General features: G+C 40.9%; 1 protein-coding gene across 2 annotated transcripts in view; it reads right to left on the minus strand.

The window, feature by feature from the left end:
• Nucleotides 1–201: 201 nt before the first annotated feature.
• The window catches only part of TBCEL (tubulin folding cofactor E like), a 192,349-nt gene continuing 177,052 nt past the window's right edge, over nucleotides 202–15,498 (minus strand). The window contains exons 8-9 of one of the 2 annotated variants that reach the window (XM_073560721.1): nucleotides 15,213–15,329; nucleotides 202–5,772 (exon numbers count right to left, since the gene is read on the minus strand). In XM_073560721.1, the coding sequence (XP_073416822.1) occupies nucleotides 5,454–5,772; nucleotides 15,213–15,329 (436 nt within the window). In that variant the 3' untranslated portion in view covers nucleotides 202–5,453. The remainder of the gene's footprint in view (nucleotides 5,773–15,212; nucleotides 15,330–15,498) is intronic. The other variant, XM_073560722.1, reaches the window with a different exon arrangement.

Below are 15,498 nucleotides of genomic sequence, written 5' to 3' on the forward strand. Positions count from 1 at the left end.
AAATGTTACCACTTAAACCTATAGTCTCTTGAAACTACGGCTACAATCATACAGCCTGACTCTGATTCATGCTGCTCGTGGTTTAGGCAGCATGAAGTGACTGAACGGTCTTCTTTAACCTCTCGCATGATTAATACTGACCATGGGGAGCAGAAATCAGATGTATGGTCTGCAGCTAGACAACACCACGGATACACATGCTGGTAGTGCAGTTTCCTTCTTTATTCATTGCTATACAGCAAACATTGCCATATATCCAAGATGTTACTCCATTATACATATAGTAAAAACAAAAAAAAAGTTCCATGTGATTAACAGAAGATCATAAAGAGTTTGGGAGTAAAATGATTCATTCTCAGGACTAGTCTACATATCCATATACTGGGGTAAGGCTCCAATGAGCCGTTCCCGAAGATGTGGCTAATCTTGGTGTTGTTGAAGTCAATTTGTTATATTTCTTTGTACATATTGTCCTGTGCAAGTCTCTCGGAGTTAAATAGTTCTTTTCATGTGACCCCTTTGAGTGAAATATGAGTTGGAGCAAAGCCTCTGGGAAGCGAGCTTCACAATTTACATTGTTCCTTGTTATATTCACTTAAATAGGAAAGAAACAAAATCCTCCAAACACTGTTAAAGAGAGAGACTTCATGAGCATCACAGAGAGCAGGCAAAAAAAATGTACAGGGAATGTCAAAGAAAGAAGAAGAAAGAAATCCACAGAGGAAATCATATAGAGGTAACTCAATGGGACTTTAATTAAAACTTGATAAAGATTCTCTGCCAGCAAGAAAAAGAAGAAAGGCGACTGTGGGTGGAGAAGGAGGCCGGGGGATTGACAAATATTCATCTCAGATCCTGTACTCTCCAGCATTCAGGCTAATGAGAAGGTCAGAAAAAGAACCTCTTCTACAGAGGGGTAGAGGAGAACACTGCAGAAGGCAAATATTGGAACAAGGCAACATAAAAAGAAGAAGCTAAAACTAGTTCCCGTAAAACAGAATACACATGGAGTCAGCATAAATAAATGGCGCACATTTTGGCAATGTCATAGATCACCATAGACCATTTTTAAATAAAAAATATTGGATATAAATATTATTTATTTTTAAATATTTGAAAATGAAATGCAGATACATATAATAGTGAGGAATCTAAGAGATTAAAGGGACCTGTTGCCAGGTTTGGGGACAATAAACCATCAGCGGATTATTACGTAGGTGGGGTTTAGGATTCAGGATAAAGTTAAAAATGACATAAAAAGGTAAGAAAAGGCCTCATACATTACAAAAGAGATGAGTCCGTCAGCAACAAGCGCGTTGGGAGCTGAGCACAGTACGGCTCGCTTCACTGGCAATGCGCATGCCTATATACCCGATGTGTGTAAAGAGCATACGCCGGATCCAGCTGGACACAGCTCAGTAATGTATACATTATTTTACTATCTAAGGTCAGGACAGTTTTGGCATTTAGTTTAGCTGCCTCAAAAGTAACAGGTTCCTTTTATTGAAAAGTTCAAAGGGGTTACCCAGGACTTTTTTTTTATCCCCTATGGCAGGTTTCCCAACTCCAGTCCTCAAGGCCTACCAACAGGTCATGTTTTCAGGATTTCCCTTGTGGGCCTTGAGGACTGGAATTGGGGAACCCTGCCCTATGGGACTAAGCACTTACCTGCTTGTTCAGCCTTGCAACAATCTCTTCCAACTGAAAGCGGTCCTCGACACCACCTGCTTCCTGTCAACAAAGTAATTTGTTCTCTTCTACTCTGTTGAGGGGGTTTTACTACTGACATCACAATGATTGAAAACCAGCTTCTCGCCTTGAGCTGAGCCAGCTGTCAATCAACATTATGTAGGCAGTGATGCCTCAAGGACAGAAGAGCAGAAGAGAAAGAACCATTTTGTCAACAGGAGAATCACTGGTCGCCCACTTTAGAGTAGGGGGAAATCGTTGCAGGGCACAACAGGCAGGCAGTTACCACCCACCTGCTACTAAATGCTAAGCCCCACTGGGGGGGAAAGAAAGTCCCGGATAACCCCTTTATCAATACTCCAACTTATTTTCATCAGTTCCTCATAGTTTTCAAGATCTCTGCTTGATGTCCTTCAATGAAAACTTCACAGTAACATTTTGGTGGATAACAATCGCCCAATTTATGGGAAGGCTATACAGTTTGATGCTGTAGTTATCCAGGCAATGCCTTGGGACAGGCTGAGCTCCTGTGTGACCATCTTATTTAACGACTGCTAGCAGAGATGTCGGAAATCTCCCAAATTGTTGATGAAAGTGTATTAGAAATAATATAACTTTTCATAATACAAAGAAAACCTGTATTTACAGGACAACGGTAACCCTTTAATACAGCAGACAACACACTTCTGTCTCTGCCATCTAAAATTATCCAAAGTGAATTTGGAAGCTAAAAAAACACAAGACACGAGGATAAGGATTGTATTTCAAAATAAAACTTGTGCGAAGGATGGGTTCACCACAATAAGTGGCTGGTAACACCAACAGTAACCAAGAATTGTTCTTCTACAACCACTTTGGGTCCTGTGTGATCACCGGAACCTTGACCTCACTCGGAACTACCAAGGTGAAATCGTAGATGATCATGGAGCTTTAGGTTAGGGTCACACACCCATATATTCCGATTATGTGATCATAATGCGATCTTCTCGGATGATAGTGGTCAAGATGTGATCTTCTCAGATGAGGAGAAAATAGAGAAAAGAAACTCTCCATCTTCTCCATTGTGTAAGTCCATGGAAATCAGACCACACTCAGTTGTCAACACTTTCAAGTGACTCATTGACTTGCAGGGTTTCGGTCCGATTAGGTCCAACTTGGACATGCTGCAATTTTTCTCTTGAACCGACGCGATCTGAGTAAAAAAAAAATTGGACATGTGCACTGCCCCATAGACTAACATTATTCCGAGTGTGATCCGATGTTTTCTAGGCTTGCACGGAGACTGAAAATACAGTTGTCTGCAGAGCTGTTAACATGATCGCTGCAACAAATTGTAAAATGTTAGTATCTAAAACCGGCTGTGACCGATGTGCAAATAATAAAATAAATACCATCACAGAAGTCCTGGTCTTTTTTTTGTCTTATACTTGACGAAGAAGCGATATGCTCTCAAAGCACATTGCTTTTACTACCCCAGAATAAAGAACTATCCCATAAATACCCTGCTTTGATCGAAGTCTCTAGGAAGTGTGACGATCATTACCTACCTAGGAATTTCCATTCTGACTTGTGCTAATCACAGAAGACCTGGTGGAGGTCTGACAAATGAGTGGTAGATGACGTCCTCAGACTATGAGTTGCGGACTCTTCACTGCTGACCCCAAGGGAACAAACTTTGTGTAAAACATTTTCAACGAAAACCCAGACCTCTCTTTTTTAGAGTCCTGTGACATGGGACGGGCACACATTAACATGGGGTATAGCTATATGTTAGGTAGATTGTAGATTTTTTTATTAGTTTAGGGTCTCACATGTGTTTTCTGCAGTATTTTCACCTACTTTATGACCTAAATGTATTAACTATCCTGTAATGAATCTGTGTCGATTTCAATGTACTAAAGTCTGTAGAAAATACAGTGCCACCAACGTGCAGACTTACCCGGGGTGTGAGCAACAACCCAATACAATCAGTCTGCCGGGTGCGCTCATTGCTTGGAGCAATTCTGCAGGGCTGTACAAGTGGCTGCTGAAAAGGTAAAACTTTCTAGTAAACTTTTCCCACATTTTCACCCCCAATACACAATTAAGGGAATTGTGCCAAACGTAATCATAGGAGCATTAGATGTGATGCGTTTCAGATTGTCTACAAATGCAATCTGCACATGCTGAGAGCGTGAGTATTAATAAGATTTGTGCTAAACCGTGATCATTTTCTGGTTTTAGTTTTAAAGATTTTGTCAAAGATAAGTAAAGTGCTGCACACAGTGCTAAACCCCTGTTCCAGAGCTGCTTGCCCGTTGGTATCCTGCTTACATTGGCTGCAGACTTCACTGCCCCATGTGAATCTTGCAGCCATTCATTGGCGTCAGCAGTCTTAGGCTGCATACCACTATTGGTTCCTGAGCCCGTGATTGGCTGCTATATTGTATGGCCACGTGAGATCCATGGGCTATACGACATATGGGATAAATGCAGTGCTGGAACAGAGGGTGAGTATTATTTCAGCAATATTGCTGCCTATGTGCAAAACTTTCCATGTCTTGCACAACCGCTTTAAAGGGAAACAGTCATCAAGTTTTTGTTATGTAATCTGAGGGCGGCATAATGTAGGGGCAGTTGCCCTGATTCCAGTGATGTGTCACTTACTTGGCTACTTGCTGTAGTTTCAATAAAATAACTGCAGGAGTTAATCACTAGAGGACTAGTAAACCTGCTGCCAGGTAATCCAACCACACCCCAATCACTGATTTGCTGCTTTCTATGTTCATGGTGCATAGGCAGGAAACTTCCAATTAGTGGAGTGGGCGGGGTTATACAGGGCTCAGCGTTTACAGAACTGCTAGCTCTGCAGTAGATAAAACTGTGATTTTATGAAAACTGCACCAAGCAGCCCAGTAAGTGATAGATAGCTAGAATCAGGGTCTCTGCCCCTACAACATGCTGTTCTTAAATTGGGTAGCTAAAACCTGGTGACAGATTCCCTTTAAAAAATCTGTCTAACAGATGTGAGACACTCCTGCTTTTCTTAGTACTTTTAAAAATGTGCAACTTTTTTCGGTGCTCATCACTTTTGAAAAAAAAAGGGCCCCGATTCATAAAGACTGGCATGAACAAATGAACCATGGGCATCTGGCAAGTGGTGTGCACCTCGCCACAAATCTTACTCCACTGAGAGACCCTGTCACACCCCAGTTCAGTCCGTTATGCCGAAGCTGCTGCGACAAAACAAAAAGTTACAAAATTGCTAAAAAATGTTGTGACTTTTCAAAGCGATTTACACCAGAATTTTGGATTTGCTGAATGGAGGCCATGAAGCACAATTATTTGCAGATATTGTGAGCTCAGTTTATGCCAATAACTAAGATAAAAGTGAGTTTGTGTTGTTAAATATCTGAAATATCTCTGCTTGCTGTCCATGAAGAATTCTCATACTGGCCATGTCCGACGTACACACATAATGAGCCATGCCCTGTGTGTGCAGCACACGATCAAGGCAAGAGTCATTCTCTGAATGTGGACAAGAATGTTGGCAGAGATCTCTAGGAAGATAGGAATTAAAACAAAGTAGGTTTCATTTCCTTCTAAAATGAGTAAGCCTCATGTACATCAAGCTTGAAACCTTCTCAAAGGAGAGATGAAATTGCGGGCTCCAGTGCATAGCTGTGCAGGCAAAGTGGGGGCGAAGACATAAAATTATCTAAAGACAATTAAAAATCTGTACATAGATCACATATATAGCTATACTGTACATATATTACTAAAGGTCATTTGATTTTTGGTTCCACATAAAATTTGACTCCGTCACGGACGTTATATGAATGCAAAGCCCGTGTGCTGAATTTCATTTCTTCTGGCCCGAAGGGGGCCTCGTGGTCCAAGTAATAAAGTCGCATGTTGTTTGTGGACAATTGTACCACAGTCTTAAGTTGCTTCTTGAATTCGGCCACGGTCTGATCAAGTCGGACACTTATTTTCTGGACTTTCTCCTCGTAGTGAATGTCAACGCTAGCTTGATTCTGGGGCCGGAGGTCAACCTCAGCCAGTGGTTCCAACTTGCCATACTTCCTTACCAGCTCTTGATATCTAGAGGAAGACCGAAAGTGACACAATCTTAGCGCATTTTATTTATCGTAGACAATAACAATGATTATTTCAATGAGCAGGAAAGGTAGAATTTGTTTTATACATATCTACAGAGGTGAAAATAAGTATATGATACATGGCCGATTTAGCAAGTTTTCCCACCTACAAAGAATGGAAGAATGGAGAGGGTCTGTAATTTTTATAGTAGGTACACTTCACCTGTAAGAGACAGAAACTAAAAAAATCCAGAAAATCACATTGTAAGATTTTTACATAAATTGCATTTTATTGCATGAAATAAGTATTTGATACAATAGATAAACAGAACTTAATATTTGGTACAGAAACCTTTGTTTGCAATTACAGAGGTCAGACGTTTCCTGTAGTTCTTGACCAGGTGTGCACACACAGCAGCAGGGATTTTGGCCCCCTCCATACAGATCTTCCCTAGATGTCTTAGGGTACTGTCACACTTAGCGATGTACCAGCGATCCCGACCAGCGATATGACGCGGTCAGGATCGCTGGTACATCGCTAAGTGGTCGCTAGTGAGCTGCCACATAGGCAGATCTCACCAGCGACATCGCTGGGGACGGGGGTCGCTACTTACCTGTCACACCAGGCGATCCTGCGTCCTCCCGCCCGGCTCCACGCGTCGCTCGTCGTCACAGCAGGAAGCGCCGCAGGAAGCTGACGACGAGAAACAGTCCAGGACGTTCTCGCGCGATCAGCGATAAACAGCGGGGGAGCCGGTTGTAGGTAAGTATCACACACAGAGATATCGCTAGCAATATCACTATAACGTCACTAGTTATAGCGATATTGCTAGCGATATCTCTTAGTGTGACAGGCCCTTTAGATTTCGTGGCCATTACTGGGAAACACTGAGTTTCAGATCTCGCCAAAGATTTTCTATTGGAGTCCGGTCTGCAGACTGGCTAGGCCACTCCAGGACCTTGAAATGCCTTGGTTGCCCTGGCTGTGTGTTTCGGGTCATTGCCATGCTGGAAGACCCAGCCACGATCCATCTTGAATGCTCATACTGAGAGAAGGAGATTTTTGGCCAAAATCCCATGATATATCACCTCATTCAGACTCCCTTCAATACGGTGCAGTCATCCTGTCCCCTTTGCAGAAAAGCACCACCAAAATATGATGATTCCCCCACCATGCTTCGGGCTGGAATCGTATCCCATGCCTCCTCCGGATCATCCAGATGGTGACTTATTTTCCCAATATGATTATTTATATATTGCTCAAAGAAATAAAGGGAACAAGAACAGCCTGTTGCACATGGAATAGTGTTCCCTTTATTTTTTTGAGCAGTATATATACAGCTCTGGAAAAAATGTAATCAAGAGGATGATGGGTAGTCACAAGCCATCAAACAAAGAAGAACTGCTAATTTTTTTGCGCCAAAAGCAGTGTGAAAGACTGGTGGTAAGCATGCCAAGACACATAAAATATATTTTTAAAAATCATGGTTATTCCACAAAATATTGATTTCAGAACTCTTCCTGAGTTAAAACATTAGTATTGTTGTTTCTAAATGATTTTTGACAGAAAAAAAATAGAAAATTTATTGCTTGGAAATTCAGAGACATGTCAGAAGTTTATAGACTAAAAGAATAATTTACATTTTACTCAAAAATATACCTATAAAGAGAAAAATCAGACAAACTGAACATCTGGAAGTGGTCTCTTATTTTTTGCCAGAGCTGTATATATATATCTAATATATAAAGCTCAATGTGGGTGTGTATGTATGTATGTCCACACCGTCGCAGCTACAGCTACAAAATTTGGCACAGTCACACATCTGGACCCCAAGAGCGTCATAAGCTATGTTGTGAGGCAAAATTTTAACCCCGCGCGTTCCAATTCAACAAATAATTTTGCCCCTATCTACAAAATGGGGAAAAAGTGTATGTATGTATTGGCATCTGCACCGTCGCAGCTACAGCCACAAAATTTTGCACAGTCACACGTCTGGACCCCAAGAGCGTCATAGGCTATGTTGTGAGGTGAAATTTTAACCCCGCGCGTTCCAATTCACCAAACAATTTTGCCCCTATCTACATAATGGGGAAAAAGTGTATGTATTGACATCTGCGCCGTCGTAGCTACAGCCACTAAATTTTGCACAGTCACATGTCTGGACCCCAAGAGCGTCATAGGCTATGTTGTGGGGTGAAATTTTAAGCCTGCGCGTTCCAATTCACCAAACAATTTTGCCCCTATCTACATATGGGGAAAAAGTGAAAGGAAAAGTGTTGGAGGCAAATTGACAGCTGCCAGATGTGAACAAGGGGGGCTTAAAGAATGAGAGCAATGGCACCAAACAGTATATACCGTACAGTTGCTAAGGTGGGGCCCTGACATGGGATACTCACCACACACGGGGATATGAACACACGCACAAAATGCGCCACACACTACCACTTGCTTCACCACATATACCACCCTCAGCACACATTTCACCACACACACCAACCTCGCCACATAAAAGTCGAAACACAAAAGTCGCCACTCAAAACTCACCACGCTGTCCAGAGCGGTTTAAAAGATGAAAAATGAGCTGTGATTGGTTGCTATCAGCAACAGTTTTCTTTGTAGACAGTTGTGGTAACTGAGGCCTATTATTCTTATCATTTCTATGGTGTTATCATCCTTCTGTAAAGCTGGAAATAACACAATTTATTACCGTGCCAACAAAGACCGCCCTCTGACACAGACTGCAGGGGGAGCCCAGTATCACACAGGATAGGATTAGATACACGGCTCAGCAGTCAGTATCACACAGGATAGGATTTGATACACAGCTCAGCAGTCAGTATCACACAGTAAAGGATTAGACACATGGCTCAGCAGGCAGTATCACACAGGATAGGATTAGACACACAGGAGAGAGAGAGATTTTCCGCCGCCAGAATGGTGTTTGGGGTTAAATTTCTGGCAAGGAGATTCTTCCGGGCATGCTCAGTGTCAAAAAGCGGATCCGTTGCCGGATTCCGTCAAAAAACGATTGGCAATGGATCCGCCGCCCATAGGCGACCTTTATAATGAATGGCGGAGAGCGGCGGATCTGTTGCTATCCGCTATTTTGACGCAGCCAAAAACATTTCATTGTCCATCAACTCAACGGACGCCAAAATTATGGCGGATCCGTCAAAAAACGGATCCAACGGATGACCATCCGTCAAAATCCGCTGCTAATGCAAGTCAAAGGGAAAAAAAATGGATCTGCCAAAAAAAATGGCGGATCCGTTTTTTTCGCAAAACGGCAGATTTTCACTGATGGCAACAAACGTAAATGTGAAACAGGCCTAAGCACCCAATCCCCTAATAAGCAAAATGTGTGTGAGGGGCTGTTTATTAGTATATCACATCTACCTCTGTGGTTTGTCTGGAGGATGGTGGGTGAGGATATGTACATTTTTATTGCCCCTCTGGACACCTCTTGGAATCCTGACATTCTTTGGGCACTATGGTTTTTGATAAAATGAACTTTTTTGCATTTACCAAATGGCTGCAATGAAGCAGAGTGAAAAATTTAAAAGGGTCCGAATAATTCCCATACCCACTGTGTGTATGTATGTATATATATATATATATATATATATATATATATATCTATATATCTATCTATCTATCCTGACCGATATAGGTTGTGCATGCATGTATAAATACAGTGTGTGTGCATATATATGACAGATTGATAGAAAAGTTTGAAAAGCACCAAGAAATACCTCAAATAATGTGCACGCTTCCCCAACCAGCAATCAATTGGCTTCTTATGATATACAGTAGCAAAAAAGAGAGACAACACAAAAAACTTCATAAAAATGGACTTTAATGCCCAGTGGCGTATATAGATACAGCTCTGGCAAAAATTAAGAGACCACTGCACAGTTTTATAAAAATCAACTTCTCTACATGTCTGACAGCCATTCCATTCCAGTGTCAGTTGAATTCCAACCAGAGTACACCTCATTCTACTTAATGTGCTTCTGATTAGGTATCACCTGAACCAAATCTTATTTAACGAAGGAAAGTATAAAAAAAACCCTGCTGTGGTGTTCACGGGCCTCTTGCAATAGGACAAGCAGGATGGCTAAACAAGTGCTAGTAATATCCCAAAAGTAATATGAATGAAAAAATAACTTTAACCATGCCAAAGCAGTTGAAAAGAAAAGTCTTGAGTGAGGAAAAGAAGGGCTCAATTCTGGTTTTACTAGTAGAGGGATACAGTGAGCGTCATGTCGCCTCCATCCTTAAAATTTCTAAAACTGCAGTCCATTACAACAAGGTCAAGCAGCAGACATCGGGGACAACAAAGCTACAGACTGGCAGAAGGCGAAAACGACTCTCCACTAACCAGGATGACAGTCATCTTATTCGAATGTCACTCAGCAACCGCAGGATGACATCAAGTGACCTACAAAAGGAATGGCAAATGGCAGCTGGGGCAAAGTGCACGGTAAGAACAGTTCGTAACAGGCTCCTAGAGGCAGGGCTCAAGTCACGTAAAGGTAGAAAAAAAGCCTTTCATCAATGAAAAGCAAAGGAGAGCCAGGCTGAAACTTGCCAAAGACCATAAGGATTGGACTATAGAGGACTGGAGTAAGGTAATCTTCTCTGATGAGTCTAATTTTTAGCTTTGCCCAACACCTGGTCATCTAGTGGTTAGACGGAGACCTGGAGAGGCGTACAAGCCACAGTGTCTTGCACCCACTGTGAAATTTGGTGGAGGATCGGTGATGATCTGGGGATGCTTCAGCAAGGCTGGAATTGGGCAGGTTAATCTTTGCAAAGGACGTATGAATCAAGCTGCATACAAGGTTATCCTGGAAAAACAGTTGATTTCTTCTGCTCAGGCAATGTTCCCAAACTGAGGACTGGTTTTTCCAGCAGGACATTGCACCATGCCACACAGCTAGGTCAATCAATGTGTGGATGAAGGACCACCACATCAAATCCCTGTCATGGCCAGCCCAATCTCCAGACCTGAACCCCATTGAAAACCTCTGAAATGTAATCAAGAGGAAGATGGATAGTCACAAGCCATCAAACAAAGAAGAACTGCTTACCTTTTTGTACCAGGAGTGGCATAAGGTCACCCAAAAGCAGTGTGAAAGACTGGTGGCAAGCATGCCAAGACGCATGAAAGCTGTGATTGAAAAGCTTGTTTATTCCACAAAATATTGATTTCTGAACTCTTCCTGAGTTAAACCATTAGTATTATTGTTTCTAAATGATTATGAACTTGTTATTTTAGCATTATTTGAGATCTGCAAGCACTGCATTTTTTTATTTTTTTATTTTGAGCATTTCTCATTTTCTGAAAATAAATACAAAATTTAGTGCTTGGAAATTCGAAGACATGTTGTCAGTAGTTTATAGAATAAAAGAGCAATTTACATTTTACTCAAAAATATACCTATAAAGAGAAAAATCAGACAAAATGAAAATTTTGCAGTGGTCTGTAAATTTTGTACAGTATATATATGCACACACCCCCTATATCGGTCAGGATATGCCATGTCTTTCTAATTGGAGGGAATCCATCTGCAAGGACAGGCTCCAATACTAAGCATGCGTATGGACCAACCAATTCTGCAGGGAGTATTTTGGGGGTTATACATGACAATGATATATGAGGACTTTTTTTAGCCTCTTTAAACTGAAATAACTTGTCACTGGCTGAGATTCCCAGTATAAATCCTACGCTGAAACTTCCCAGTAAGCTTTAACATGAAGTGGACACAAATGTGAAGGACCCTGCAACGTGTAAGGCAGTAACATGAGGATTCACAGGGGAGAATGACCCAGCCACTTGCAACCGGAGATGCAGGCAGTTTGGAATAGCACACTGGTTCTATGAACTGAAAAGACTCAGCCATTAATCACTGCACAAGACCTATTGCGGTTTCTTTTTCACATTGCTCAGATGGAGAGCCATGGACAAAGAGCTCATTGACAGCGGGGAGCTTGGACTCTGCTCCGAGTCTCAGGGATTGAAGTCGCAGCTACCTGCTGCTTTTAAGTGATGCCTGTTTTATGAAACAAACAGTGACGAAAAGATGAATCGTTATTGCAGCATCTGTGTGGGGTATTGCCGGCACGATTAGATTGGAGCTACACGGAAACCTTGACCGGGTGACATGAAGACCACATTGCTAAATCACAACTATTATGCTGCGGGTTTACATATTACAATGCGACCACATCCACTATCATTGGGCGATTTACAAGCGCAACAACGGGAACGTAACCATGTAGCCCTAGCCAAGGAAAATGACAACATCCATATGGTGAAATTCACAAACACATTTCATTTTAAGACAATAACATAGAAAACTAATATGAACACAAATAACAAGAATAATAATTCACCATTAATAAAAATATGTGTAAAAATAATATTTTAGATTTTTTTATTTTATCATTTCTTTTTTCCACTACTTTATCATGGATGACCTACCCTTACCTGATCGGTGGCAATAGCTGCCAGCTGGAAATCCTCAATTATGGAGCTGCTCCTCCGTCTTCTGATAGTGGCCGCGGCCGGGTACTGCACATCCGCCTACTATAGATCTGAATAGGAGGCGGATGTTCTGTACCCGTCCGCGGCCACTATCAGAAGATGGAGTAGATGCACAATTGAGGATTTCCGGCCACCAAGGACTGATCAGACATTGATTACCTATCCTACGATAGGTCATCAATGATAAAGGTAGTGGACAATCTCTTTAAGGAAAGAAATAGAATATAAATATTAAGAACATTAGTAATACAAGATGATCTTGATTATATGGCACCATTAATTTGCAGACATCATCATCACTGTCCCCATTGGGGCTCACAATCTACATTCTCTATCTCTATGTCTTTTGAGTATGGGAGAAAACTGGAGAAACCAACTGAAGCCCACACTAATGTGATAGTAATAATAATTGAACACTAATACTACTACTATTAAAAATGCAATAAAACAATTATACAATATTAAAATATCTTCTTATTTTTTCAATAGTAGTAATATATTTATAATATTTTTTTTAACAATAAGAATTAGTAAATAATAATATTATAAAATATTTTTATTGCTACTACTAACAACATTCTAAGAACAATAAAGGCAGGCATTATTAGACAGACACAGTGCCTTGCGAAAGTATTCGGCCCCCTGGAACTTTTCAACCTTTTCCCACATATCAGGCTTCAAACATAAAGATACCAAATGTAAATTTTTGGTGAAGAATCAACAAGTGGGACACAATTGTGAAGTTGAACGAAATTTATTGGTTATTTTAAATTTTTGTGGAAATTCAAAAACCTGAAAATTGGTGCGAGCAATATTATTCGGCCCCTTTAATGTAATACTTTGTTGCGCCACCTTTTGCTGTGATTACAACTGCAAGTCGCTTGGGGTTGTCTCTATCAGTTTTGTACATCGAGAGACTGAAATTCTTGCCCATTCTTCCTTGACAAACAGCTTGAGCTTAGTGAGGTTTGATGGAGATCGTTTGTGAACAGCAGTTTTCTGCTCTTTCCACAGATTCTCGATTGGATTCAGGTCTGGACTTTGACTTGGCCATTCTAACACCTGGATACATTTATTTGTGAACCATTCCATTGTAGATTTTACTTTATGTTTGGGATCATTGTCTTGTTGGAAGACAAATCTCCATCCCAGTCTCAGGTCTTTTGCAGACTCCAACAGGTATTCATCAAGAATGGTTCTGTATTTGGCTCCATCCATCGTCCCATCAATTTTAACATTTGGTACTGTATCTTTATGTTTGAAGAATGATATGTGGGAAAAGGTTGAAAAATTCCAGGGGGCTGAATACTTTCGCAAGGCACTGTATATTAAAACTGCATGGTTCTTAAAAAGGAAAGACAGACTTTCACTATAGGTAGTGGCTATCGATTTTATGAAACCTGGCATCACCACTCAGCCTACACAAAACAGGGAACGCCACTGGAAAGGACATATCATTTTGTTTTCTTATTTTGTTTTTAATATCTAAAAATATATATATTTTTTACACACACTTTTTTTTAGCGCTTAATGAAATAAAGAAAACTGATGATGCATTTTGGGAGCCGTAATTTTTTTTTTCTTAGTCAATATGTTGGCAGAGTAAATCTGCCACTGATTTTTGCATTTCTTTTTTATGTATATTTTTTACAGCAATCACAAAATTATATGGTATCTTTTTTTGTCTAAGAATTGTTATAATTGTCATTATAATGTATATGTATTTTTACTTTACGGTTTGCCTTTTTCTAAAGTAAATCATTTAACCCAAGGATAACACCTTTCCTCCTTCAAACACTATTGGCTGACGTTTAAGAAGTTTAAAGGGAATCTGTCAGCAGGATTTCACCCCCCCCAAAAAAAAACTATTTATATGCCAGTGTAGCTCTTTCTAAGACAAGTCCGGCAATACCTTTACATGGCCGGGCCGTTCCTCCTTTACTGAGAAATCAGTGTTTGAATGGATATGTAAATGAGACTGAAGAGCTACTTGTAGATCAGGAGCCTCTGTCACTCCAGATCTATTCCTCCCCCAGTGCCGCCACCTCCTCCTGCTTGATTGGCTGTCTCCATGCTCTCATATATAGGAGCAGTCAGTCAAGCAAGAAGTGTTGGTGGTGCTGGGAATAGATCTAGAGAGACAGAGGCTTCAGATCTACAAATAGCTCTTTAGCTTAATGTGTATATCAATTTAAATGCTGATTTGAACATATACTGTAAATAGTTTAGGGAGGATAAAATCCAGCTGACAGATTCCCTTTAATAGATGTGATCTGAACAAAAAAATTGAAATTATGGGTCCATAGCCGGGAAAGTCTTCAGATCTCCCCTGATCCTGGCCATTATTGTGAGGTGAAGACTGTGTATGATGAAGGTGACCCCCACAACACATAGGACCATGGCCACACTATAAGTGTTGTGTCACCAGTACAACCCAAAGTGGACTATTACAGCCCTGGGAAGACAGTGGTGGAAAATAGTGTTATTAAAGTCAAAAAAATTCACAAGAAATAAAGAGCAGTGAATTCCTGTAGTCAGTAGATACACGCTTTGTCTGTCTTGTCAAGAGCAAAAATGGCAGCCTATACTCTCCTAAAGGCTATGCAGGGGAATGGGGTCTCCATCTCTAGGATTTGCAAGAAACTACATATCCTAGATAAACGGCACCGATATACTCGGCTGACTGCCATTCCGTTTACACTGCGCAACAAATTTACCGGACGTAACGAGTTCCTAGAAGAAGATGAAGATAAATTAATGAGGACAATGATGGTCATTATGCCCCAGGACCAATATTTACTGCTCTCACTTCCCTATAAAAAAAAGTAAATTGTGTCTGGGCATCAGCCCTTCTTATGAAGCTTTTTTTATTTTCTATTGTCTATAGTCTCACCGTAATGGAACTTCTTCCTTTGGGACATTCATATAGTAACGGAGGAAGAATCTCTCGGAGTCTTCTCTTTCACCTTCTGTGACAACACTGCCATTCAGTTTGGAAACAGACGGCAATCTAGGAGTTCATACGAGAGGAAAAGATTAGCAAGACCATCACTACACTGCATTAAAAGTGGAGAGGAGAATGCCCTGATCTGTCTTTTCATGAAATCAATATGCTTTCACTCCCGGGTCTCACTGCCAAAACACTTAAATGTACCAGGGTGACCCCATAGAAATAGTGC

Source organism: Dendrobates tinctorius, unplaced genomic scaffold, assembly GCF_039654945.1.
Source record: "Dendrobates tinctorius isolate UK_male_01 unplaced genomic scaffold, ASM3965494v1 ptg000303l, whole genome shotgun sequence".
NCBI lineage: Eukaryota > Metazoa > Chordata > Amphibia > Anura > Dendrobatidae > Dendrobates > Dendrobates tinctorius.